Here is a 27,651-nt window from a genome sequence, read left to right as displayed (position 1 = left end):
ACATTATGTCCTTTTCCCCCAGCAGCACTCTAACAAAATAAAAAACACTTTGATGGGTATTTCTAAAATAATTTAAACACAAACAAACAAAAAACAGGACGATAACGCGAAAGAACCAGCCGTTTACATCAAAAAGTCATTCAATGAAAAGCAGCGCCCCGCCGCCGGGGGCAAGCCTTGGCCCGGCGCCACCCGGGGCTCAGGGACCAGCACCGGAAGAACAAACAGGCAGGGGGCGTGGCCCACCCGCGGCTTTCTGGGACTTGTCGTTCCCCGCGCTCCTCTCCGGCCCGGGTCACAGTTCGGAATCCTGCGCTTCCAGGTGTCGGATTCCCGCGGGAGGTGAGAGGCGTCTGTCTGGCTGCTGGCGCCGCCCGCAGAGCGGCATCCGGCGGTGGGGATGTGGGAGTTCCGCGCGAGACGTGCTAGGCCAAGACCCGAAAGCCTGGAGGGGCTGCAGTGGAAGGACGCGCGACCTGGCGGGGTGCAGTCCAAGGCCGCACGTGTGTTCCAGCGCTGTGACCGCTGCTGCGTCCCCGAGATCCAGCTGCGGTCACCTGAGACGGCCCCTAGTGCGGCCGAGGCTCGGAAAGGCCGTTGATCTCGCTTGGCTGAGCTCCGGCCTTGGCCGGCCTGGAAGCTTCATGATTGCCTTTTCCACCCTGGTGACTGGCTTTGTTCCAGAGGTTTCGAGGGGATGTTAGGCTCCTGTGAGGGACTGAGGTTTCTGTCCCCACAGTACTCTCCTCGCTAAAAGGCTGCATCTGAGCACCTACACCCCAGAAAGGAGTCAAGTCAGGGAAGGTGTCACAGGCATCCAAAATCCATCCCGAGAGACGATGCATCCAACGGGAGAGCTCCTATTGCTCTAACTAGAACTTGAGGCAGACGTCGGAAAACCTGAATAAATGGACACATCTTAGAGCAGCCAAGTGAGATGTAATCCCATGGGTTGGCGGGGGCTTGGCCTGTTTGATGGGTAGACAGGACAGAGTGTGTGAAGGGTCGACTGAAAAGAGCTTAGTGGCAGGAGCTGACTTTTTTCCCTACAGTCTTGCTGGACTTGTTTTTCATGGCTTTTTCTCTTTCCCCAACTCTAACTTTCCAGGACTCTGTCCAGAGAGGAGTAAATGACCAAATTCCAGGTGAGTTAAGGTTACTTCTCCAAAAATGCTATCTCTCTGAGAATAAAAGTAATCTTTCTTTGGACAAAGGAAGGGCATCGGTATTAATTGAGTACCTTTTTGATGTCAGGTCCTGTCTTTGTTCTATTTTTTGTCCATATTGTCAGACTCCAGTGTAAGACATATGGCATTTTTTTTTTATTATTATTAATATGGGTGTAGGAACATTTATCTGTAAGACCACGTAGCTATCAGATGATGTTGTCAAGATCTGCACAGGTTGATGGCTTTAAATTCCACATCAATTCTCATGGAACGATCCTGTATCCATGAACTTGGCCCACTCCCCAGAGCACTGGGCTATGCTCTTTTGTTGTAAGACTACATACAGCATGGTTGCCTTGTAATTTCTCAAAGTCTGCCTCTTCCCATCAGACATTTCATTCACAATGAAAGTCATTCAAGGCTATTACATGCTCAATACAGTGCTAAGTAGTCTTAGGAAAACAAACAGCATTAAAAACTACAGTGCTTTCCTTCATGAGCAGATTACATGTATGAAAAAAATGCACATTAACAATAATCATTTATTAAATATGTAAGTGTTAAGAACATGAGAAAATTTGTTAAATAACACAGTAGTTACCAAGTCACTCCCAGAAGTGGTCCTCAACCAGGCTGTGCATCAGAATTATTTGTGGTGTTTTTTTACAAAATTAAGGTTCCTAGACCTACTAAAAAGAGAATTTCACTTTTTTTCCACTCCTTTTTTATCCCATTGATCTTTGTACATCCATAGATTTGTTGCATTTATTGTCATATATTTCTCTACATGCTTGATGTGAGCATCTCTAATGTAGGTAAGATGTTTGTCTTTTATGCTTTGGTTGCTTTGTTCCCTTTACCAACATATCTACATGTTTAATCAGTACAATAAATTGTTAAATTATGAACTAGCGCTTTTTAAAAAACTGATTCCTCCTTTATCTCTATAAAACCATTTCTAGAACGTTACCTCAATATCAGCACTTAGAATCATGGAATGCTTGAAATGGAAGGGGTCAGCCATTCCCTTCTCTGCCTGGATGTCATCACATTACAGAGGAGAGTTTTAATTCTGAGGGAGCTCAAAGGAAGCACCATGTCTTCTGTTGCAGACAGCAGAGCCAGAAGTAAATTCCATGTTTTCTAACTCCAGGCTGTTCTTTTTCCATAACTAAACAGGTCTTCACACCAGAAATTTTTGAACAAAATATCAGGCTGGATTTTAAGGAAAAATAAATGGTTCTAACACCACCACCACTAAGACCATCTTTTTACTTGGTGAATACAGTCTGCACATACATGGAAAAAGACTGTGAACTCCTATAAAAATTGGTTTATTAAGAGGGCGTTAAACTGCCTCAAGGTACTGAGAGCATGCCATCTCTGTGCCTTGAAAAGTAATTGGGGACTTAAGGGGAGATTAACATGAGTAAGACCCACTGCTCTCTATATTTTCCTTCTCTTCTGCCTGTTTCCTGTTGAAGATTATTTATTCACTACTGATGAAGTTGAGGATTGCTAGTATAGCAAATTTTGAGATTGTGATATATATTAATAACTTTTTGAATTTAAAGAAAGGACTTCATCCGACTAATACTTGCTGAGTATTTTCTACGTACCAGACATTGTCCTTGAATCTACTGAAAGGTGGGAGTCCCAATTTAACCCCCCCTCTGTGATTTGGATAAGTCACTTCACAATTATGAACCTTAGTTTTCTCATCTGAAAATGAGTGTTGAGTTTGATGGATCTCGAGGTTCTCTTTTACTTATAGCATTTGATTATTCTTGTAAATTGAATGTGAATTTATAAATACTCATCCTTTAGATTCTGAGTCAGTTGTGCTAGTTGCTGAGGATTTGAAGATTAGTTGAGCATGGCCCCTATCCTTTAGAATCTTGAGCCAATTGAGGAGACAGATTTAATAGCTATAGTAGAGGTATATGAAAGATACTGTGAGATGGAGGAAGAGGAAACATCTGACTCATCCTCATGCTTCAGAAAAGAGGTTGCTGACTGTCCTAAACTGAAAGAAGTTCCAAAATGGATGAGGGAAATATAAGTCAGGGCAGAAGCAATGTGTTAAGGGCTATTTTAGATTAGGGCATGATGTTTGGATGACTACAGGTAATCCAATGTGACTTCAGCTGCTTTCCACCTCCTGCCTGTTTCCTGCCCTAAGTAAATTGTTCAATCCAGCAGTGATGGGCTCTGGAAAGAAAGTGGAAAGCTACGTGATGTATGTAATTTGGAGGAGTTTGACATTTGTCATGGTAGGGGTTAGACAGGAAACTACTGTCGCATGACCTACTTTGGTTGGCCTTGAGGATATTGAGTCCGCTTTCCTAGAGTAAGCATGAGTTCCGCCTTGGGGTAACTCATCAGTGCCACAAATACCAGGGGAGACTATTTATTATTCAGAGTCTTTTAGTCACAACTTTTTCTGGCTTTAGCAGGACCACTATTTTCTTTCTTTTTCCTTTCCTCTATCACACTAATTCCTTTCATTTGGTCCACTGTCATACCATTTCTCATCTTGGAATATTCAGCCTACTCTAAAGTTTGTAGTCCATCAACATAACCTTTCCATTCTCAACACAAACTTCTCCTCACCACTTTATCTGTGGGATCTTAAAAAATTACTAATTCTGATTATCCAATCTATGGATTGAAAGATGACAAAACTTGTACTTTGAAGACGTAGCAAGGAATTATTGTGACCAAAATAAGAAATGAAGGCCTTACCTAGGACAGTGGCAGGGGGACTAAAGAAGAGGTAACACATTGGAAGGACATTTAGGAGACAGCATTGACAAGATCTGAACACTATTGAGTTAGGGAAGGAGTCTTAGACAATCCAGATTGTGGGATATAAGATGGATAACAAAGATAACTGGTGGACTTGATCTCAGGAGGGAGGAAAAGATTCAATCTAGAACACATACATAGGGAAAGGTTAACCTTGGGCAGAAAAACTTTTTTTCTGAGGTTAAGAAGAAAAAGTCTGGGGAGTGGCTAATCTGATTGCTTGATATTCACTAAACCAGGTTGTACTAACGGGTTTGTTTATGTCACTCTAAGGCAGCACCCTCTACTTCCATTTCTTTGTCCCACCTTTGCAGTAGGGACTTGCAGGCCTCTCTAGCCCAATCTCATCCCTCTTCCTCAGACACAGTGGAGGCTTGTGACCTTGAGGGGAAACTTCCACCTGCCTCACTATCACCTTCTCCACTGGTGACTAATAGCATAGTCAAGTCATTCCTTTGAGGGATTGTGGGGGAGGGAAGTTAAGGAGGGAGTTGGTAGTGCCACTTCAGCCTTAGGCCTCGTGAGCTCTTCTGAAAGTTACTGAGCACTTCCCTGGCTCAGAGTCGAGTTGCTCCTTTGGGTTTCACTTGGCTCTCAGTTGTTTTGTGTGGATAGTGTCCTGGGTTTTTTTTTTTTTTTTCTGTGTGTAGCCTGTAGACTGGTGCCAGCCCACAAACAGCTTGTCTGCAAAGACATAAGGACAGAAATTGAGTTTTACACTTTCATATCTGTCAAATCTAATAATTTTACAAATTGGCATTGATATTTTATATGTCTTTATTGTATTTTACAAAACTATCGGTCTGTGACATAATTAGAAATTTTTTTTTAAAAAAGTGGTCTTCACAAGAGGCAGTTTGAAAAGTATTGCTCCATTGCCAGAAAGAACCCTGAGGGAACAGATTCACTTTGAAGTTAACTAAATATTTGGACTCCTCTTAGGTGCCAGGGTCTGTGTGAGGCCTTGAGGACACAGCCATGAACAAATTAGACAGTCTTTCTGTTCTTAGGGAACTTATATCTTAGTGGGAAGAGACAGACAGTAAATAAAGCAGATGAATATATAAGAAAATGAGATAAGGCATAAGTAGTACAAAGAAATTAAAACAGGGGAAGTGATAGTTTGGGGCATCTGGTATTTTTGCCATAGTCATCTAAAATGCCACAGCATTTTTGCCACAAACATTTTGCAACATAACTAATTAGCCATAAAGCAATTTTTCTGTAAAAAAAAAGATATGAATCACAGAAAATAAAAGAGGCATTAAAAGACATAAAATTAAAAATACTTAATTGCAAAATACAAACTACTTGAATACATTTCACGTGTGTGTAGATTCATGGCAATACTGCTCAAATAACTGATTTTATTTTGTGGATTGTGCCTAAGCACTTGTCTTCATTCTCTGAGAAATGTGGGTTCAACTTTGCACCCCCAAGAAAGCACTCAGCCTTTCTCCTCCCCTTGTAGTGTGTTTAAAAATAAGAAACCAGTTCTTGGGGCAAATCATCATCATCTAATAGAAATGCTAACTGTTCTAAGACTACCACGACCACAACTACCTATCACCATTATAAGGGCTAGTTAGATTTACATATAATATAAAAATGGGAATGACCACGAATGTCACCAATGGAGAAATGAAACCAAACTGACAACTGGCTTAAATACATTAGTCTACTGAATGTAGTTGATTTGTCAGTGGAGAAGTGAAACCAAGCAAAGAAAATACAGTCAACCATTTTATCTTTTTTACAGCAGTTGATTGATTTATCAATGAAAAAATAAACCAAACTATCAACCAGCTATTCTATCATTTTTACAGCAAAATTTCCTTACTGTTAGTTATACAGTGATATTTGCGGCAAAAATACTTGTGGCAAAGTTGCCATGGCAAAAGTACCAAGAACCAGTTTTTTGGTTCTACTGTGGATTAGGTGGTCAAGGAAATGATTCTCTGAGGAGGTAGCAATTCGGCTGAGACCTGAACAAGGAACCAGGCATATGAAGATGTGAAAAAAAGAACATTCTGGGCAGAGAGAACAACTAGTGCAAATGCTCTAAGTTGGGATGTTTGAGGTGATCAAGGATCTGCCAAATGTGACATATCAGGTAGGAGTGACTCAGAGTTGGAGAATTGACAGGATGCCAGTCTGTAAAGCCTTGCAGGCCAGGATGAAGTCTGGATTTTACTCAATGTCCTTTGAAAAGCCTTTACAGAGTTTCATGCCTGATGTGTGTGTTTTAAAAGATCACTCACTATTATGTGGAAAATTCATTGTGTGGGAGAGCAAGAAGGACAAATGAGGATGTGGAGAGTTAATGACAGCTGGGGCTCATAATGATAATAGTGCAAAACAGAAGTGGGTAGATTCAGATATCTTTTAGAGGTAGAGTTGATAGGACTTGGTAATGGATAAAATGTGAGGAAGAAAGAAGAGACTTCTAGGATTTGGGCTTGAGAAATTGAGTCATATGAATATTTACTAAAAGGGGGACAACTAGGGAAGAGCAGATATCATTGGAGATTGTTGGGAGCAAGAGTTTCAATGGGGCCTATTAGGTCCTTTTAGACATCCAAGTGTGGATAGATGTTAGTTGGAAAGTTGGAGCCTAGAGTTAAGGGGAAAGATTAGGGCTGGAGATAAGTATTTGCAAATACCAAAAGAGAGTGTATTCTGGTTGTTTGTACATATGCTATGTTATTTTTTCCAGTAATGTTCAACTAAGTTTAGAAGAAGAAAGGACATATGATTGATATGACTAAGGAAAAATTTGAGATCTGAAGTACACTTTGGTTAAGAGGGAAAAAAAGGGATTAAAGGATGGTTATTTTGATAAAGCAGATGTAATTGAAAAGGAAGAGCAGAAAGAATTGGAAGATGTTTTTAAGGTGTGGATATCAAGATATTAATATTTCAAATGTAGAGTGGTCCAAATAGTGAAATGATATGGTTATTGGGTGTGAAATGAGGCAGAGATCATTAGCACTATAAAAATTTAAGAAGGTGATGTTAGAGTGTTGGGTAAATTGTTCTTATGAGTGTTGAGTTTTGAGGACAATAGTCGGAATGGGGTGGAAAGGACAACTCAGCAATGACCACAAGATGGTAGTGATACGGAAAGATTCAGTAGCTGGATAGCTTGAGCTTGAGTGATTTGTGGGCAGAAGGGGAAGGATTTGGAAGACTTAGCAAAGTACGTGAGAAAGGAAAGAATTTCCAGCAAAACTTGATTTAGATCCCTTAGATCCCTAAACTGCACACTTCTGTACTCCTCTAACCTTTTCCAGTGCTATCATCCTCACCTTCCTTTCAGGGTGTTTGTGCAGATGGTTGTCAGTTAAGGAGGAATGTGCTTAATGTTGTAGGAACCAGTAATATTCAAGGATTTCTCTGTGGACTTCACTGAGGAGAAGTGGGGTCACCTGGACCCTGCTCAGAGGAAGCTGCACAGAGCTGTGATGCTGGAGAACTACAGCCGCTTTGTCTCAGTGGGTAAGAACATGAGCCTGGCCACCTGACCATTGAAGTCTTTGTTTCTTCTATTCTAAATAGTGATGGGGACCCAGGAGTTATGATTCAGAAATCAAAGTTTCCTAATTTCTTTTTGGCACGAAAGGATATTTCTGGTTATTTTAAGCAGCTACAAAACTATAAGAATTGGAGAATAGTAGCTTTACTGAGTTGTCTGAGAAACCATACTTGGTTCATCCCTGATAAACCAGAGTTTGGAGCTGATTTTACTTTCTGCACAATTACCCCACCTGTGTGTGTTTCCCCAATGTGATCTCTCAAATCAAGTTGAAAATAATTATGTAATGGAGAACAAACTTCAAAGGAATCAGCTAGGCACTGTGGCAAGTTACAGACCCAGGCTAATCCATGAGAGGAGTCCCTTTTTTAAATGTTCCAGGAGTTCTCTTTGAAGTTCTCTGGTGGAGAAAGCTGAGGCTTCAAGGATACTTTCCACAAACTGTAGCTATTCACTTACTCTCCCTTCTTCCTTTTCAGAAGGTTTTAGCCTTTTTCATTCATGTTGACCCTCTCTTATGTGTACTCTCTCTTTTCCTATGTTTTCCCCACATGGTCTTGTACTATCTTTGATTGGATTTTATTTTCATTAAAAATCCCCCTGCCCTACAATATCTCGTTTCCATGGCTTCTTTTCTTACACATTCATAGATTCATCCAACTCTCCTTCTGAATATAAGACAATATTGTGGTGCAACAAAATCACATACCATAGAGATAGATAGGAGTATAATTTATATAGTTTTTCTCAGAAATATTGACTGCTCGAAGCAAAGTCTTAACCATTTTTGATGTAATAATTCTTTTTTGATATCTGTCCTGAGGAATTAATCAGTAACTCCAACTGAAAATTATAAACAAAGATAAGTCATTATAGAATTATTTATTTAAAATAGTGAAAAAATTACCAAATATATCAGAAGGGCTTGGTTACACAAGTTATAGGGGAGATCATAAAAAAAAAAAAATCTGTGGCAATTAAAAAATATACTGATAACGAGTTTTTAATTGGGAAGATACATGTCTGCCTACAAGGATGAACCATGTGAAATTTCCATTTTGTAGTAAAAAACACATTCTATAAAAACAAAAAAAAAAGTATCCTGTAATGGTGGCTTTTAGGGTTTTTTTCCTGCTTTAGTCCATATGGTTTTCTTCCTTCAGTAACCGTGTCTCAGAAACCATTATTTTCAACTAAACCTGGAGTGAGATGAGCACCACAGAGCTAAGTGTTCTCTGCAGGTGCTGAGAGCCATCCATTTCCATTTTCTTTTTATAAACCTATTGCCTGTGCTCTATCCTTGTACCAAAACTGCTCACATGGAGGTCACTGTTAAACTTTTGTCCCTTTCAGAATTTTTCCTTTTTAAATTTTTCTTTCAAAGTATTTACTATTACCAGTTTTTCTAATGGTTTTCATAGTGTTCATCTTAATCTTAAAATTTTTTGACTTGTATGAAATTATAGTTTTTGTTTCCTCTGGCCTCTTTTTTTCTGCATATTCACTGGCATCTGTCTTTAATTTTGGAAATCCCAAAAATCTCATTCCTTTGATCACTATATATCAGTGTTTCTCAACCAATTTTGTTATCACTGCCCCCCTAAGAATCAGTTCTTACTCCCTTGGGGACAATAGTGCTCCTGTCATGAATGCACACTGTATATATATACTTGTCTGTATCCCTCAAAGAGCTATCATACATTTAAATGACTTCAACTTCCCTTTCTACTTTGATAACCCTAATGTCTTTATTTCCTATCCTTGTATTAAATTCTATTCCTAGGTATTTTTTTTTTTGGCTACGGGATGTCTACACTTGAATATACAATGTCACTTCAAATTCAGTGTATTGAGAATTTTCAAATTTCTTTTCATTTTTAATTTCTTTTATCATATGCCTACTTTTGTCAATATTAACATTCTTCTCGTCCGTCCCCTAGTTTAAAAATAGGCCCTTACTCAGATTCTCCCTCCCTGTCCTCAGTATCTGCAATTCTCTTACCAATTCTTTTTTACTTTAAATTCTTTTAATTTATTAATACCGTAAGTCCCACAGATGTCACCCTAAAATGGGGCCACTTGATGCTTGCATTGTGGCAACAATTAGCCAGTTTGTTGGTATTATTCTTCAAGTTCAAGTTAGATGTTTTGACTTATCCACCCCCCGCTCCTCTCATAGCATATCATTTATAATATCACACATTGGATAAAAAACTGGAATTACCTTTAGTTGCTGGTATAGAGCCTCTAAACTCCCATCTGGCTTTTGAGGCCCTTTGTGCCCTGCTGGTACCTACACGGCACTGTTTTCTGATGTCCCAATTTTGCCCTCCTTCCAGCTAAGCCTGTCTTCCTGAGGTCCTCCATGCTTCTTAGCTCTGGAACCTTTGATTATATCGTGCTCTGGTTCCTGATTTTGTCCTTTACGATTTTATTCAAGGTCCATTGTCTGTGTGAAACCTTTAATCGCCCCTCCTCTTCTTTCAGAACCTTAAATTTATATCTCACAGTCTCAGACCTGTGTATGCTTTTGTATGCTTTCATTTTAACTGTTGGGTCTACAAGTCTGATTTATTTTTCTTGTTCCAGCCAGGTTTCTGGAAGGAAAACAATGTATCTATTACTTCCTGTACTGTGTATACATGGCCAAAATTTAAAAATTGCCTGCTATGTTTAGCAGGAAAGAAATATTTCTTACAGTCTTATGAAAGAGACATTAAGTAAACACAATATATTACTATAAATTGATAAGTCCTATGAAGGATAGACAGTGTGCTCTGAAAATAAAGGCATGGGATGGGACGAGGGTGATGTGTAAATTGTTTGGTTTCAGAGGAAGCCTCTGAAGTGACATTGAAACTGAGATCTAGAGGATTAATAGACATTAAACAAGTTATTGGTTAGAGGAAGAATATCCCAGGCAGAGAGATGTGTGAGAGAAGACCCAAAGACCTGGAATAGTGTGGGAAGAGGTGGGCAGGGCCAGGCTCCTTCATGGCTCATTGAAGGCATTGGTAAAAAGTGTAGATTCATGCTAAGTTCAGTGGGAAGCCAGTGGAACAATGGGGTGGTATGATCTGATTTACTCAGTATCACTGGGACTGCTCTGTAGAGAGTGGTTTGCAGAGGGGCAAAAGCAAAGTGGGATATGTGCCCCTAATTTCAAGCTCTGCCCTAAGTTTTTCTTTTAAATTGATATAAAATTGAACATAGTTGTCTAGCATTTTTTTATGCAAGATTTAAAAATCTCAAAAATTCAAAGAACACAGAATTATTATATGAAATAAAATCACCAGTAATTGTTTATCCTGTTTTTTCTGTGTACTCCATACATTCATGTATATGTTACAAATATATGTGTTAAGATTATACTGTATGTATTTTTCAATTGGGTATTTTCTACAGTATGTCTTGGAAACCTTTGTTATATTAACTTTCTATAAAAGGACCTCTTTATCATTATGTCAGCATTTTCTTCTAATATTATATACTCATTCTTAATTATACTTTAAATATTTGAAACAACTAATATCACAAGGTTTTATTACTACTTATAATACCTACCATTAATATAATTCCTGCCCACTGATTTTCATAGACCTGTCATTTCCACAGCTATTTCCAAGTATTATACAGCTAGGATGTTGAAGCAGTGTCCTTTGACCATTTAATAATTTTGGCCCATCTCATGATTTAACTGTTCCAAACTGCACTGTTTTACTTTTATCATTTTTTCCTTTTTCTTTTTGCCATTACTTTTAAATTTTACAAACAAAGAAATACATTCAGCTAGATAAAGCAAATTATGTGGAAAGGCTAATAATAAAAACCCATCTCCATGCTCCGCCGTTCCTTCTTGGAGGCTCTCAGTTTTAATTCTTTTAGCTATTCCTTATTGTGCTTGCCTTCGTATTTCTAATAATATGCAGCTACTACTTTTTTTAAAAAAAGAATTAAACATAAAAAGGTGTACAATGTTACTTGTCAATTATATTTAAATAAGTAAAATCTCCAAGTATGCTAAATGTTTTTAAATTAGTAAAGTTACACTGCAAAAATAAAAAATAAAAAGGTGCATACTGAAAATTTTCTTTCATGTCCCCAGCTCCACTCTACCCAGGTTCTGATTGTTTGCAGATCCTATGCAAATATCATTTCACAACTGTACCTGGAAATCTGAAGAATGAAGCTTCCAAGCCAGAATGCTAAGTGTATATGTTTGTGCTTTTGATCAATAATTATCAAAATGTCCTTCTTAGGAGGGTGATACCAATTTACACTCATAGTGTATGTCCTCAGGCTTTGGGTTTTTGCCAGCGTAACTGGTAGAAATTGGTACCTCAGTATAGTTTTCTTTTGAATTTATTATATTATGATATACTGCTATTTTTTATAGATATTTGATATTTTTTATTGACTTCTTTATATCATAGATGAGGATCTAGCTCTTTTACGTTACATGCCCATCCTCCCAAGAATTTGTCAGTCTCATCAGTGATTAATGCTTATATTGACTTTGTAATTCGTATTCCCTGCAAAGTAGTATACAATGATTACAGTTCCTTTTTTTTCGTTCCTAAAGCTCATACTTGCTTTTTAAAATATATTTTAACTAGGGAGATTTTCATTTCATACTGTTTTATAGAGTTTTCATTAATTTGGTTAATTACTATTGTTTCTTTTATGTGCCAACAATTTATTCAACTTAATTTTCTGTTTTTTTGACTTCTTTGATCATTGCTATTTCCTTTTTTTATTTGTCTTTGTTCTTAGGTACATTCTATTTTAACAAGGAACTTATCAAATTACTTTGTACTATAAAAACTCAACTTCTCTTTTCTTCAGTACACTCTGGCTATTACCTGTAGTGTTCTTTTTTATTTTTATTTTATATTAGTGTCAGGTATACAGTACATTGATTAGACACTTATATAGTTTATGAAGTGATTTTTCCGATTACTCTAGCACCCATACAATATAATTGATTCTGTTCCCTATGTGCCCCATGACTGTTTTGTAACTACTAATTTGTATTTCTTTATCCCTTCACCTTTTTCACCCAACCCCCTCCTCCCCTGTGGCCATCACCAGATTGTCCTCTGTATCTGTAAGTCTATTTTTGTTGAGTTTGTTCCTTTTGCTCCTTATGGTCCGCATATAAGTGATATCATATGGTATTTATTTTTCTCTGTCTGACTTATTCGACTCAGCTTAATACCCTCTAGGTCAATCCATGTCATCTCAAATGGTAGGAATTCATCTTTTTATAGCTGAGTAATATTCCATTGTATATATGAACCATAACCTCTGTATCCAATCCTCTATTGATGGGCAGTTAGATTGCTTCCATATCTTGGCTATTGTAAATAACAATCACTGCTATTTCTTATATCATTATCACCTTTTTCTTAAAGCAATTAAAAGGTTTTTTGCTATGGTACATTCCTTAGTAATTATTTCAGTAATTGTTTAAATCCTTTCTTGTCTGAAAAAGTATTTATCTGTTTCTCCCACTGAAATGATTGGCTGGGTATAGAATACTAATTTCATAATGACTTTTCCTCCAAAATTAGAAGATACTTCTCAGTTATCTTCTGGTGTCCAGTATTGCTGATTAGTAGTTCAGTGTCAGTATAATTCTCATGTATTTTCATTTTCTGGGATTTCTTTTTCTCTTAAAGTCCTGAGGTTTCATGTACTATTTTTAACATTCAATGGGACCTGAATCTTGAGTTCTAGGAAATATTTTAGGTTTTTGTTGTTGTTGTTGTTGTTATTTCTTTAATCATTTATTTCCTTTCATCCACTATATGCATAGAACTCTTACAAGATGGGCGTTTACCTTTTCCCTCCATCTATCACTCCTTTTACTTCACATTCTAGGAGAATCCCTCGGTCTCCCATATTAGCTATGTGTTTATTGTGCTATTCAGCCCATCTAGATTGCAGGCCTTAGAATCAACCTCTGTTTCCTTGTATATAGAATGGGTATCCTAATAGTTCCTCTTACATCAGATCGTGCAGCTAGCTAGTGCCTGAGTGCTTCAGATCAGCAGAGTAGGTGTTATTATGATTACCATCTTTTTCAATCCTTTTATTGATTTAGAAGAATCTGATTATTTTTAATGGCATGTGTTTACATTTTTAGATTGTGTTGTTTTTCTAGATGTGATATCCTCTCAGACTTCTCTGAGGTTTTAGTTATGTACCTTTTAAATTCTGTTTCCTCTGTTCACTATTTCTTGAGTTTGTGCCACTTTGTTGAAATTACTTTCTACTTTTTTGTCCACTTACAGTTTTTAGTCTCTTTTTTAAAGTCTTATGTTCACAGTATGATACTGGAGTGTAATTCCTCAGCTGACGCCAAGCCCTCTTGGGTACATGCAAATTCTACTTATAGGGATCACCTCTGCTGACTGGGCTTGGGATGGATATAGTAAGAACCCAGATGATGAGTGGTGTAGACCACTTTTTTTGAGGTTGCCTCTTCAAGCAGGTCAGTTATTTGGGGCATGCCCTGCTTTGATCTCCAGCTCTGGGTTATCTATTGTCAGAAATCCTGCTTCAGGGGTTACCTTGAGGCTTTGTCTTGGACACATGTGGAGTCAATTGCTTCTTTTCGTACCTTAATCGACCTGTCATTGTGCAGGTTCAGTATTACCTCAACTTCTGCTTCTCTTTTCAGCCTAACAAACACAATTAAGAGTCTTTCTTTAGCAGATCATTTATTTTGTTCTTGAGATTTTGTATGGGGCCACTTTTGTTAATCACCCAATATTTCATTTTTTGTGGGGAGGAGGATGGTTGGGAGAGTGGTGCTGCTGATGGCAACAACTAGTCCAGCCATCAGAAATGTCTAACATGAGTTAACAAACCTGAATTTCCAAGATAAACCTATCTTACTTTATAATTGTTGATTGAGTTTGGAATTTGAATTTCTAGGGCTTCTTGAGGAGATCTCTTACTCCTTCAAGAAGGCTTCTCCTGTACATGACTTGAGTTGTACGTTATTTTCCTAGTTTCTCCAATCATTCCTAATCCATCTGCTCTTTATCATCTAGGACTTCCTCAACATTTTTATTCTAGTGATAACAACATTTTTTCCCCCAAGACTATTACTGATTTCATTTTTGTTATCAATGTAATTTTAGGATATTCACTCTAATTGTTTTGACCAATATATATACTAGTTAAGTTCAAAATCTGTATTCAAGCACAGTTCTCTCAGGAGTTCCAGACACATATATCTCACTGCTTACTGAACAGTGCAATAAGGTTCCACCAGCACCATAAATTAAACATCAGATTTAGAATTTGTCATCTGTCCTCCTTTTCCACTCCAGCCTTTTCCTCTTATATTCCCTATATAATTACATAGCACCCTAGTCACTCAAGCAAGAAATGTGGGACCATGGTTGGTGCCCTCTTTCCCCTCTATATTTAGTCAGCCATTATATGATTTAGAATCTCTCTCTCCCATTCTTTCCATACTCATCATCCTTATCACCTTTCTCCTGATTTACTACAGCAGTTGTCTCTTTAATTAAAGTCTTGCTCATTGATAAGCAAGTCAGTCATTTCACTCCCAATCAAAATCCTTGAGTAGCTTGAAATCCTAAGGGTTTTAGCCCTAAATTCTTAGTAGTACACATCAAACCCTTTAGTCTGGTTCCTGCCATCCTCTCCAGGACTTACTTTTTACCACTATCATTTGCTTTATCTACTTCACGAGATGTCATTTATTCTTTTCCTGAACATGTCATATTTTTCTCTCCACATTGCACTTTTCTTCCTGTACATTTGTCCCCAGGTTTGGGTCAGATGCTCCTACTCTGTACTCCCATGTCTGGTTGTGCCTGAGTCTACTGTAGCACTAATATGATGTTATCTTTGTCGATATGTTTGTCTTCCTTCCCAGTAGGCACTAGCTTATTAAGCAAAGAGATTTCTGTTTTCTTCCTTGTATCTATTTCCCCAGCATCTATTTTGGGGTTGCCAATTAAATGCAAATTTAATTAAAATAAAATGAAGTAAAGTGAAATTAAATGTAATTTATGGCAAAGGTATGGGATTCATAGCCTTCTACAGAGTTAAGAGAGGAATACTTTTATTGGCTATGTTTAAAAGCAGAAACAAGATTTCTGTCATGTGTACCCAAGCCTTCTCTCTGATATAACCCAAAGGACATTACTATAAGAACAAGACCGAACTCTTCCTCATTGCTAAGTCTTCAGAACTTAGGCACTCCAGTTCTAAAATCTTGAAATCTATGCTCTGTTCTTATCACTGAATTCTCTTTGTTCTCTAGGAGACCTGAATGAAAATTCTGTGGACAGTCTTCAAGAGAAAGGACTTAGGGATCAGTTATATAAAGAGTTTTCCTACCGGCTAATTTTGAAGAGATGGCCAGTATGATAACTGGTAGTCAGGATTATATTGTGAATCTTCAAGGGGAAGTGTACGGAAACCCTGAACTAGATCTTTCCCCTTATCAAAAGTGGGGAGAACTATCTTCTCACATTTCCAGAAACAAGAGCAGTGTAGTAACCTTTCAAAATGATGATTTCAAAAATATAGAAAGTGAAGATTATTTGTCTTTGAAATTTCCCAATCATATGGCCACACAGGACTCCTCAGTGACATTCTGTAAGAATGAGCTCCAGGATCCTCAAGAAATCAGAAGTCTGTTTGTAACTGAAGAAAGCACCAAAAGAAAATTGACAGGAAGAAAAAGTCCTCCCATAGACCATTGTTCAGAGAACCATCATATTAAATTTACATCTGATGTAACAGAACTGGTGTCACCATTGATCAGTGGTGAGGCAATCTGCCAAAATGGCCAATCAAAAGAATCCTCAGATCCCTTTGACTGTAACCACAAAGACATTTATGGGTGGAAATCATGGGTAGTCAGTCATCAGAGAGCTCATACAGAGGAGCATCCCTATAACTGTTACGACTGTGGGAAAATACCTAACACCACCTCAGATAGTCATCTACATAAGAAAATCCACACTGCAGAGAAACAATACCAATATAGTCGGTGTGGTAAGGACTTCAGTGAGAGCTCAGAACTACTACTTCATCAAAAAGACTGCACAGAAGAAAAACCTTACAAATGTGAACAGTGTGGGAAGGGCTTCACAAGGAGCTCAAGTCTCCTCATCCATCGAGCAATCCACACAGATGAGAAACCTTATAAGTGTGACAAGTGTGGGAAAGGCTTCACAAGGAGTTCAAGTCTTCTCATTCACCATGCAGTCCACACAGGTGAGAAACCTTATAAATGTGACAAGTGTGAAAAGGGCTTTAGTCAGAGCTCCAAACTGCATATTCACCAGCGAGTGCACACTGGTGAGAAGCCCTATGAGTGTGGGGAGTGTGGAATGAGCTTCAGTCAGCGCTCCAACCTGCATATCCACCAACGAGTCCACACAGGAGAAAGACCCTACAAATGTGGAGAATGTGGGAAGGGCTTCAGTCAGAGTTCAAACCTTCACATTCACCGGTGCATACACACGGGCGAGAAACCTTACCAGTGCTATGAGTGTGGGAAGGGCTTTAGCCAGAGCTCAGATCTCCGCATCCATCTTAGAGTCCACACTGGAGAGAAGCCCTATCACTGTGGCAAGTGTGGGAAGGGATTTAGCCAAAGCTCCAAACTCCTCATCCACCAGAGAGTACATACTGGAGAGAAGCCCTATGAGTGCAACAAGTGTGGGAAGGGCTTCAGCCAGAGCTCCAACCTCCACATCCACCAACGGGTTCACAGGAAAGATCCCCATTAAAGAGCTCTTCAGTCACATGCTTGTACAAGACTTCAGTGTTTTTAACATCACTTTTTATACTCAGTGCAGGAGAGAGAAAATAAGAATTATTCAGATAGGTTCCCTCACTGAAAAATCATTCATTCATTTAAAGGATTTAAGTACCAAGAATTTTGTTATGCTATGCAGTGAATTGATTGTTTTAGTTCCTTAGTTGGGTAGAATGAACACATCTGTCCTCAGGAGTTCAGCCAGTGTTATTAGAACTACCTATCCTACCCAGTATTTACAACGGGAAGAACTTGTTATTTATCCAAGCAGAGCATGTTTCCCTTTGTTCACACGCTCTCAGAAATCAGAACTCTGACTTGTCACCAAATCATGTGCCTTGTGATTTTCATATGTCCTCCTCCTTGAGTAGCTCTGTCTAAACTATGATTGTTGGTTTTAGGCCGGGGGAGGGTGATTGGAGATAAAATAGACATGGAAATTTTTTATGTTTATTGCAAAAATGTATAACAGTCTGTAGCCACACAACAAGGAGGTGGAGAAGAGCTACTCGTGTAGTACACCCTATATACCACTTTATACGATGTTGAACTTCCTCATCCCCCTAAAGCAACTGCTCAAGACCATAAGTACTGTAGTTCTTTTTCCTGGTTTCAGCTAGTCTATCACCATCTCATATGACTTCCCCAAACTAAAGCTGAGTAGGTTATATACACCATGTTGAAACATGTCAAATGAAGTGAAACCTATTTAAATGAATTTAATTCCTTTCTCAATACTTCCCTCTTGTTTCCTTAATTTCCTTCACTACCATGTTCTATACTAAGCAAAAAAAAAAAAAAAGGAGAGAAAGTTTTCAATATTTGTCTCCTCAGGCATATCTCTATATTATAATATTTGATGTCCTCCAAAAAAAGTAATTTGTTTTTGCAAGATTCCCAGCCTCTTTAAAATTCACTGTAGACATCTAACTCATATTTATAAAGTTATTTTTATGTTTGAGTAAAAGTACTTCATATAAAAATAGATATGTAAAAACTTTTAAACCATATTTGGAGAGTAAGTCTGGGAAGATAAGCCTAAAATACGCATTGTATCATACATAATTCACTTGGGGTGGGATTGGGTATGAAGCTAGGATAACTGAAAAAGTTAGGCATTTATCCTCTAGGAGTTAATATAAGAAACTCATGCAACAGTTTAAACTAGAAAGTGATTGCAAATACATAACTAAATCCTAAGTTACAATACAACTTGTCATACTGTTGAAAATTGGACTTACTCTGCTATCAAACCAACAGGTTTCTAGGAGCTCAGGGAAACATTCTCCCTACAAATTTTTGTTGACGGGTTTCCTGGGCCACCAACTAATCCCTATTTTCCTGTGAACACTTTGATTCATTTACATGAGTTTTTCCCCCAAAGTTCTGAGTCTGCATGAGTCTCAGGACGTTGCAAGAGTTAAAATCTTGATTTGTAAAAGTCCTATGATGCTTCATCCTCTTGAACATCCACCATTAGGTCCTCATTTGGGGGAATTTGATGAGATACTGCTCTTTTTCCTAAGGTTCATTTACCTTCATTTTCTTTTAACCTTTTTATTATAGAAAATTTCAAACAGCAGAAACTAGACAGAATAATAAAAAGGTCGCTTCATGAACTAATCACTCAGTTTCAAGTGTTATCAACATATTATTCTATGCCATTTTCATCTCCATCTCTTACAAAAATCTAAAGGATTAATATTTATGAAACTCACCAACTTAGGATTTCTTAAAGTTATTTGTTCACAGGACACTTAATATCAAGAGCTCATGAGTCATAATGCATGTTTGAATGAAAATGGCAATAAAAAAATCTCAAAAGTAACTTTATTCTCTTAATCATATTTCAGTGATATAGCAACCAATTAATGTTTACAATGAATCAATGGCTATCAAAAATACATTAATAAACTAGAGGCTCATCACACCAGCAGTTATCAAAGTTATTTATATCAACAGTTAATGGGCAAATACTGCCTGTGTATCAGGGAGCAAAGTGGATACTACATATTCATTCAGTTCTGTTTTTCAAGGAGCACATTGTTGCATAATCGAAAGTGTGTACAGTAGCCCCCACACACACATTCACAGGGCATATGTTCCAAGACCCCCAGTGGATGCCTGAAACAGTGAATAGAACCAAACCCTATATATACTACTTTTTTCTATACATACATACCTATGATAAAGTTTAATTTATAAATTAGGCATAGTAAGAGATTAACAACTATTAACTATACTATAGTTATAACTATACTATACCAACATAACTATACTATAATAAAAGTTATATGAATGCAGTCTCTCAAAATATATTGTTCTCTACTCACCCTTCTTGTGATATGAGATGATACAGTGCCTAAGTGATGAGATGAAGTGAGGTGACTGACATAGGCATTGTGACATAACGTTAGGCTACTACTGACCTGATGAGAGAGCTACTAAGTGACTAACAGGTAGGCAGTGTATATACATCATGGATATGCTGGACAAAAGGATGACTGACTTCCCAGACAGGACTGAATGTGATTTCATCAAACTACTCAGAATGGCACACAATTTAAAACATAAATTGTTTAATTCTGGAATTTTTCATTTAATTCTTTCTAACTGTGGTTTATTATGGATAACTGAAACCATGGAAAGCAAAACCACAGATAAGAGAGGACAACTGTATATATATGCACATATACTTACATATTATATGTGTGCATGCATGTGGGAGGGGGACTTAAAATTTTAGAAAAAAAATGTACTGCTCACACTCTTCGCCTCAGAAAAACTGTTTACTGAACCGGGTTTTGGCCTCTGTTCTTTCATGCTTTGTGATTTTGCATATATGAAGAAGGGACACAACAAATATTGATTCCTTATTTACTGGGCTCCTACACATATTGTGAATGAACTTTTAAATTTATATTTCTTTCCTTGTCCTCCTGAGTGAGCTCCAGACTTAGTGTCTGTCAAACCCAAACCTGCTCCTTTCCCCTTCTTTATCTGGGTAGTGACACCACTGTTTAGTTTTTCAGGTCTAAAACCAAGGAGTCATCTTTAATTTATCTCCTTGCCTCATACCATGCATTCAGATCATCGCAAGTCCTACCATTTGTCTTTAAAATATGTCCTAAATCTGACCCCACTACCTCCACCAATATCAGGCTACCATAACTAATCTGGCTTTACTGCAATCACCTCCTAACTCCACTTCTGGCCTTCACAACTAATCTTCACACAGCTTCTAGAATTATCTTTTAAAACACACAAATCTGATTACATCGTTCCCCTGCTCAAAAAACCTCCAATGGTTTTTCATTACACTCATAATAAAATCCGAATTCTTCAACCCGTCCTCTAGGCCCTATTCCCCTTTAACCTCATCTTATGGTACTACTTACTGCTCTTTTCCACAACTGCACTAGCTTTCTAGCTGTTCCACAAACACATGGGCTCATTCCTATCACAGGCTTTTATGCCAGGATTCCCCAAGACTGATTACAGATCTATAACCCATTTTATTTGGGCCTTTGCTCAAATGACACCTCTTCAAGCATGTTATGTTCTTCCCTGACCACCCTATTTTTCTATTTTTAATACATTTAATTTCATTATTTCATTAAATTATCCATTCACTCATTCTATATTAGGTTTAGGAGTTGAGTAAATGAATAACTTATTTATTGGTAAATAAATTCTGATGATGTCCACCGTTTATTGGGAGGAGGGCTGTGAATAAACTTAAATAACAATGAGGAGTAGGAGGAGCATATTTGTCAAAATTAGGGGTTCAGAGAGGGTTTCTCAAACAGGTAATGTTTTAAATGATTTTGAATAAATGAGGAAACAGGATGAGAAGAGCCTTCCATATAGAGAGAGTAACACATAAAGAGGTACAAAGGAGAACAAATCAGATTAAAGGAATACAAGAAGGTAGTCAGAATGGGTGGCAGTGAGTGATATCTTGAGTAGGTGGGGTTTACAAATAATTTTGTATGTCACATAAGGATGTAGAGTTTTTCCTATAAACGATACACAGTCACTGAAAGATTTTAAGCAAGCTCAAAGATAGAAACCTAGACTGACCAAAGAGGAAGAAGAGAGAGAAGTAAAAATTTTAAAAAGTAAAAGAATTCTACGACAACTATCTGACATCATTATAAAGACAAACGAGAGTGAAGTTAGAAGCCTAGCAGAGTGAGAGATGTCCCTGGATCTCTCCCCTTGAAATAACAATAAGCTGAAATCTACAACTCAACAAATAATACCTACCTTGTACACAAGCATGCCTAAGTGAGTGATCTATGAGAGCTTCCAGAGGTCAGAACCATGGGAATCTGTGGAGTATATTGGGAGGAACAAAGAAGCTACCTCTTGTGGCTGGAGCTCCCTGCAGGAGAAGGGGGAAGGAAGAAACTGTGCTGGTTCAACAAACATCCCTGCCTGTGAGATCTATAAGCTCTATGCAGCAGATTCCAGGGATCAAGGCAGAAAGTGTAGCCGTAACTAAGTACAGAGGGGCAACGCTGGGTCTAAGCAGCCATGGTTGCAAAGTGCAAGGCCGAGACACAAAGACTAACAGTAACCCCCACCTCCCAACCAGAATGTGCCCTCCCTCCACCGCATGTCCTCCACGGAACACCACGGAGCCCTAGGGTAATTTGAGCAAATGCTACCAAAACTGTCACTAACACTGACAGAGATGGAAACCGAAAGAAGCAATCACAATTGAATATAAGAAAAAAAAGGCATTATTAAGTCTCAAAGCAGGGATCCAAGAGGCTTGGACACCTCCTACTGGAAATCAAAAGAAAAACACCTTCTTAGCAACAGGGTAAATAGAGATCTCTATATAATAAATCTTCCGGGGCAGGGGGTGGTGGGAAGCAAAATACACCTCATCAATGCCCAGGCGAAGAAACAGTCCATCAAACACCATAAACAACCAAGGTGACAAAACACCTGAGAAAGAAAGAGGAAAATCTTCATTAAAAAAAAAAAAAAAAAAAAAAAAAGCTTAAATATAGAAATATGCGACTTAAATGACAGAGAAATTAGGATGGTAATTCTGAAAAAACTCAATGAGATCCAAAATATCTCATTAAAAATTCTAGAAGTTGAGAAAAAAATTAGACCAGCAGAATGAGTTTTTTAGCAAGGAGACTGAAACCTTAAATAAGAAACAAAAGGAACTTCTGGAGATAAAGAACAAATTAAAAGAGATGAGGAATGAAATAGCAAGCTTAGGAAATAGAGTTGACCAAATGAAGGAAAGGATCACTGATATCAAAAACAGGAATCTAGAAATAATTCAGAAGGAAGGAGAGAACAAAGAATGAAAGAAAGAAAGAAGGAAAGAAGGACAGAAGGAAGGAAGGAAGGAAGGAAGGAAGGAAGGAAGGAAGGAAGGAAGGAAGGAAGGAAGGAAGGAAGGAAGGAAAGAAGGGAAGGAAGGGAGGAAGGAAGGAAGGAAGGAAGGAAGGAAGGAAGGAAGGAAGGAAGGAAGACTAGAAGGAGATGATAGCATCAGGAAAGGAAACAGAAGAATAATAAACATTCCAGAAGGAAAAGAAAAGAAGGGATCAGAAACCATTTTCAGACAAATAGTTGAGGAGAATTTCACAAATCTAAAGAATGAGCTAGAGCTTCGAATCCAAGAAGCTAACAGAACACCCATTTAGTCCTTCTCCAAGACACGTTATATTAAAATTGACAAAAATTAATGACAGGAAGAATTATCAAAACAGCCAGGGAAAAGAAGACAGTAGCATATAAGGAAAACCCATTAGACTATCTTCAGACTTCTCACACAAATCTTACAAGCAAGAAAGAAATGGAACCAAATATTCAAACTATTAAATGAATGGAATTACCAGCCAGGAATAATGTATCCAGCAAAGCTCTCCTTTAAATATGAAGGAGAAATAAAACACCTTTACAGATATACAAAATTTGGGAGAATTCTCTGCTATGAGACCTGCATTATGGGAAATACTGAAAGGGGTCAGCCCACCTAAAACAAAATGATGAAAAAATCCTAACTACGAGTAAGGCAATTAGCAGGCAGACAGAAGTAGAGTGGTGAAACCCTTATCAAGAACAGGACATTATACGCTTTAAACAATAAGACAATTGCTATTGCAAGATAGAAATGAACATTCAGCATACATAGGGACAATTTGAGACAACAATAACAGAACAGGGAAGATTTCAAAGATCCAAATTTGTGAAGGGAAATGAAGAAAAAGCACATGCAGAAGAAAATAGGCTACTATATGTATGCATGTATGTATACATAACTATCCTTTACATAAATATAATGGTAACCACATAGTAAAGATCCAGAACTGAAGTACATAACATAAAACAAGAAGAACCAGAGGGAAAACTCAGGGGGAAAAAAAAAACAACAACAATCAAATTGAAATAACAGACAGAAACTGAAGGACAAAGAAAAAATAGAAACACCGAGCTACCAAAAAGAAAAAGACAAAATGGCTAAAGGAAAACCTCATATTTCAATAATCATCCTAAATGTAAATGGACTATAATCAACAATAAAAAGGCACAGAGTAGCAGATTGGATCAAAAAATGAAACCCAACCATATGCTGCCTCCAGAAGACACAGCTCAGTTCCAAAGACAAATATAGACTCAAAATGAAAGGATGGAAAATGATATTTCAAGCAAATGGCATACAGAGAAAAATGGGAGTAGTGGTACTAATATTGAATGAAATAGACTTCAAAATAAAAAAAGAGAAAGTTACTGAGGAACACTTCATAACAATAAAGGGAATCATGTGCCAAGAAGAAATAACACATTAATATCTATGCTCCCAATCAGGGAACCCCAAAATATATAAAGCAATTACTAATAGAACTAAAGGGAAAAACAATTCAAAACACTATCATAGTAGGGGACCTAAACACCCCATTGTCAGATAGGAACAGATCATCCAAATAGAAAAGCAATAAGGAAATAACATTCTTAAATGACACATTAGTCCAACTAAATATAATTGACATTTACAGAGCATTTCATCCCAAAACAGCTTCTTATATATACTTCTCTAGTGCACATGGAATATTCTCAAGGACTGACCACATATGAGGACACAGAGATAGCCTCAACAAATATAAGAAGGTTGAAATCATACCAACTATATTATGGTAGCAAGGCCCAAACTAACTGCGTCCTAGGACTCTTGAAAGTTATTCACTGCCTGCCAACCAATCAAAATACACTTTCCTCTTATAGAAAGAACATGCAAGTCTGTAAACACTACTTCCTGATGTGTATAAAAGGGAAAGCCCCGCTGCAGTCAGAGCTCAGCCATTTGAATGTGAATCCGCTGAGCTGGTGCTAGCACCAATAAATGTTACTTGCTGCTCATTGCCTTGGTGTCCTGTCTCTCTGTCCCAGTATCCTGCAACATTTCTGGGGGCTTATCCAGGATCAGAGATGGCGAGCTTTCACTTCCCTTGTCATCAGGGTTTGGCCCCCGGGATGCTTGGGAGAAGCAGACTCCACCTGGCACCAGTGGACCTGCTGTCTGCAGGGAAAAATGAATCTTCCTCTGGACCGGGGCAGAGGCTCTGAGAGCACAATAGAACCGGTGAGACGCAGGAAGCAGTGCAGGAGCACCGCCTGATAGACTAGCGAGGACCTGGGTCCAAGTATTTGACCTACCCCTAAAAAGCAGAAGAGGAGTCTGATCAGCTCTTGAAGTCATCTGAGTACTCTCTGGAGGGAGAAGAAACCATGACCAGGAAACAGGCAAATTGACTCTGAGACAGCAGTTACAAGCCCTGGGTACTACACTTTGCAGGCTCTCAACCACTGGGTTAGGGAAAGGCTGCCTGTTAGTCTGACTACTGAGGCCCATTCCTTTAGGCCAGGAGGTTCGGTGTGCATCAAGGAATGGAATGTCTTACCCTTAAAGCCTCTTTGGAGGGGCCCATTCACTGTTATCTTGTCCACTCCCACTGCAATAAAGGTTGCCGAGATGATACCTTGGATTCACCATAGCAGGCTAAAGCCAATGGCCACCGACTGGGAGTGCATTACAGAGTCCCTCAGATTAACCCTCCGAAAGAAGATGTCAACTGGACTTGCAGATCGAAAGAACACTGGCCCTGCTTTGGTCACACCGGAAGCTGACCAATCCACACACAGAAGCCTGAGGATGGCGACACCCCATCAAGATAGCCAACATACCCCTAATGGCTCTATTTGTGTTTCTACTAAGCTCATCCTTGAGTGCGACCCCTAAAACTATAAATGTAAAGAGGGAACCAGGATAGGGAGTCAGGTCATACAGCATGGAAATACCAGCGCTTAGATGAAGAACAGGATGAGGATGATGCTCTCTGACCCAATCTTGGGCTCAAGCATCAAAGGGGGGAATGTGGTAGAAAGGCCTGAGCTAACTGCTTCCCAGGACTGTTGAAAGTTACTCACTTGCCCTTACAGCCTGCCAACCAATCAAAATACACTTCCCTTATATAGGAAGAACATTCAAATCTATAACTATGAGGAAGTATAAGATGTGTATAAAAGGGAAAGCCCCGCTGCGATTGGGCTCAGCCTTTGGATATGAATCCAACTGAGCCGGTGCCGGCACCAATAAATGCTACTGTCTGCATATTGCCTCAATGTCCCAACTCTCTGTCCGAGTATCCTGCAGCAATGCTCTCTGATCATAATGCCTTGAAGATAGAGATCAACTGTAAAAAGAAAGTGGGAAGAGTCACAAATACATGGAAATTAAATAACGTGCTACTAAAGAATGACTGGATCAGAAAAGAAATAAAAAGAGAGATTAGAGATACATAGAAACGAATGATAATGATAGTACAACATATAGAAACTTTCGGGACACAGAAAAATCAGTAAATAGCGGAAAGTTCCTATCATTACAGGACTATCTCAAAAAATAAGAATGAGCGCAAATAATGTTTCATCTTTAAAAACTAATAAAGTGTGGTGGCTGAAAAATTGACTCTTACTGGAAATTACTGTTTAACTATCGCTATGGGCACATAGGCCTTTGATTATAGGAACATAACATTCTAAACAAGCCTTCTGCTTCTGTACCCCACTTATGCACCTGACCTGTGAGTTGACAGGTAGTAAATAGAAGAAAGATAGACCTTTGTGTTTAGACAGAATGAAGAATGGGATTTGGGGCTTAAAACCCCTGTACCTTTACATTTCGGGTCTGCTTAATTTGGGGTCTGTGTACCCCTGGCAGGCCCAGCTGGCTGAATAAAGTGTTTCCTATTTCCGGTGGTCCGTGTGTCTTTCGGGGGCTGGCAGCTACAACAAAAGGAGGAGAGAAGGGAAGATGGTGGATATATAAAAGCAGGTTTAGCCTCTTCCCAGGTCCACATTGAAATTACAACCAAATTATAGAATAATCAACGTAGAGAATCACCTGAAGTCTAGCTGATCACAACACAGACATATGATAATATAAAGGAGCCATATTGAAGCCTGGAGGAAGGGTACAGTTGCAAATCGAGCTGGACTGCACCCAAGGGTGGTGGAGGAATGCGGGAGGGAGAGCGAAGCTACAGAGACTCTCCTGAAGGAGAGGAGAACCTAGCCTCATTCAGGGACTCACCAGCCCAGGGTTCCAGCTCAGGGAAGAGGAGTTTCCAAAAACTCTAACTATAAAAACCAGAGGGGATTCTGTCCATCTAGGAGAGACAGACGGAGACTGAAACCCTAGACACCTCTTTGAAGGGTTCACAAACAGACTTTCTATACTGTGGACACTCACCTGTGGCACTGGTGGTGGGTCAGAGGCTCCCGTAAGATTCCTAGGGTAAGACTGCCTTTCCTGGCTCCAAAGCAAAGGTTGAATGGGCGTCCATCACTGTACCTTAGTCAACACCCTAAGGGGCAGTCTACAGACCATACAAGCAGACCCCTCCCACAGGGCCATTAGGAAGCTCTAGCCTGAGATTGCCCCCCCTCCCCCCACCCAGCTTGCAGATTGCCCAGGGCTTTTGTTACTGGATGGCTGCCACACCCTGCACTGATTCAGGGCCAAATATCTGCAGCTGGCAGCCAGCGCTGAGTACACATTTTGGAGACAGTTTCAGGCAGATCACTGCTGCCAAAACAAACCTGGGTGGATCTCAGGGATCCATGGGCCAGTCCCAGACAGAAGCCGCTCTTGCTGTGATCAGGGACTTTTGTGGGAATGTGGGAATGAGTGAAAGGTTACAAAAGTTGCAGAAAGACTGATGCGGTACTGATCTGATGGCCATTGTCTCCCTGAGACCCCGCCCCACATAACCCACAAATTGCCCTGG

The 27,651-nt window shown here is 38.8% G+C and overlaps 1 protein-coding gene across 7 annotated transcripts; it reads left to right on the top strand.

The window, feature by feature from the left end:
* The first annotated feature begins 234 nt into the window (after window positions 1–234).
* On the top strand, window positions 235–19,157 carry ZNF239 (zinc finger protein 239). Of its 7 annotated transcripts, XM_016158857.2 has the most exons (5): window positions 235–342; window positions 1,109–1,145; window positions 7,349–7,475; window positions 11,618–11,723; window positions 15,821–19,157. In XM_016158857.2, the coding sequence occupies exon 5, from the start codon at window positions 15,915–15,917 to the stop codon at window positions 17,298–17,300; it is 1,386 nt and encodes a 461-aa protein (XP_016014343.2). In that variant the 5' UTR covers window positions 235–342; window positions 1,109–1,145; window positions 7,349–7,475; window positions 11,618–11,723; window positions 15,821–15,914; the 3' UTR covers window positions 17,301–19,157. The 7 variants fall into 7 exon arrangements, with proteins under 7 accessions (XP_016014343.2, XP_016014334.2, XP_016014367.2 ...); XM_016158848.2 differs by lacking the exon at window positions 11,618–11,723; XM_016158867.2 differs by lacking the exons at window positions 235–342; window positions 11,618–11,723 and adding an exon at window positions 364–932.
* Window positions 19,158–27,651: the final 8,494 nt, after the last annotated feature.

This window comes from Rousettus aegyptiacus, unplaced genomic scaffold (assembly GCF_014176215.1).
Source record: "Rousettus aegyptiacus isolate mRouAeg1 unplaced genomic scaffold, mRouAeg1.p scaffold_m13_p_6, whole genome shotgun sequence".
Taxonomy (NCBI): domain Eukaryota; kingdom Metazoa; phylum Chordata; class Mammalia; order Chiroptera; family Pteropodidae; genus Rousettus; species Rousettus aegyptiacus.
The sequence above is the reverse complement of the archived record's forward strand: the minus strand, read 5'-3'. Positions and strand labels throughout refer to the sequence as shown.

What these genes read in the sequence shown, in the direction of transcription:
- ZNF239 (XM_016158881.2), top strand. Translation starts at nt 15,915, where the DNA reads ATGGCCAGTATGATAACTGGTAGTCAGGATTATATTGTGAATCTTCAA.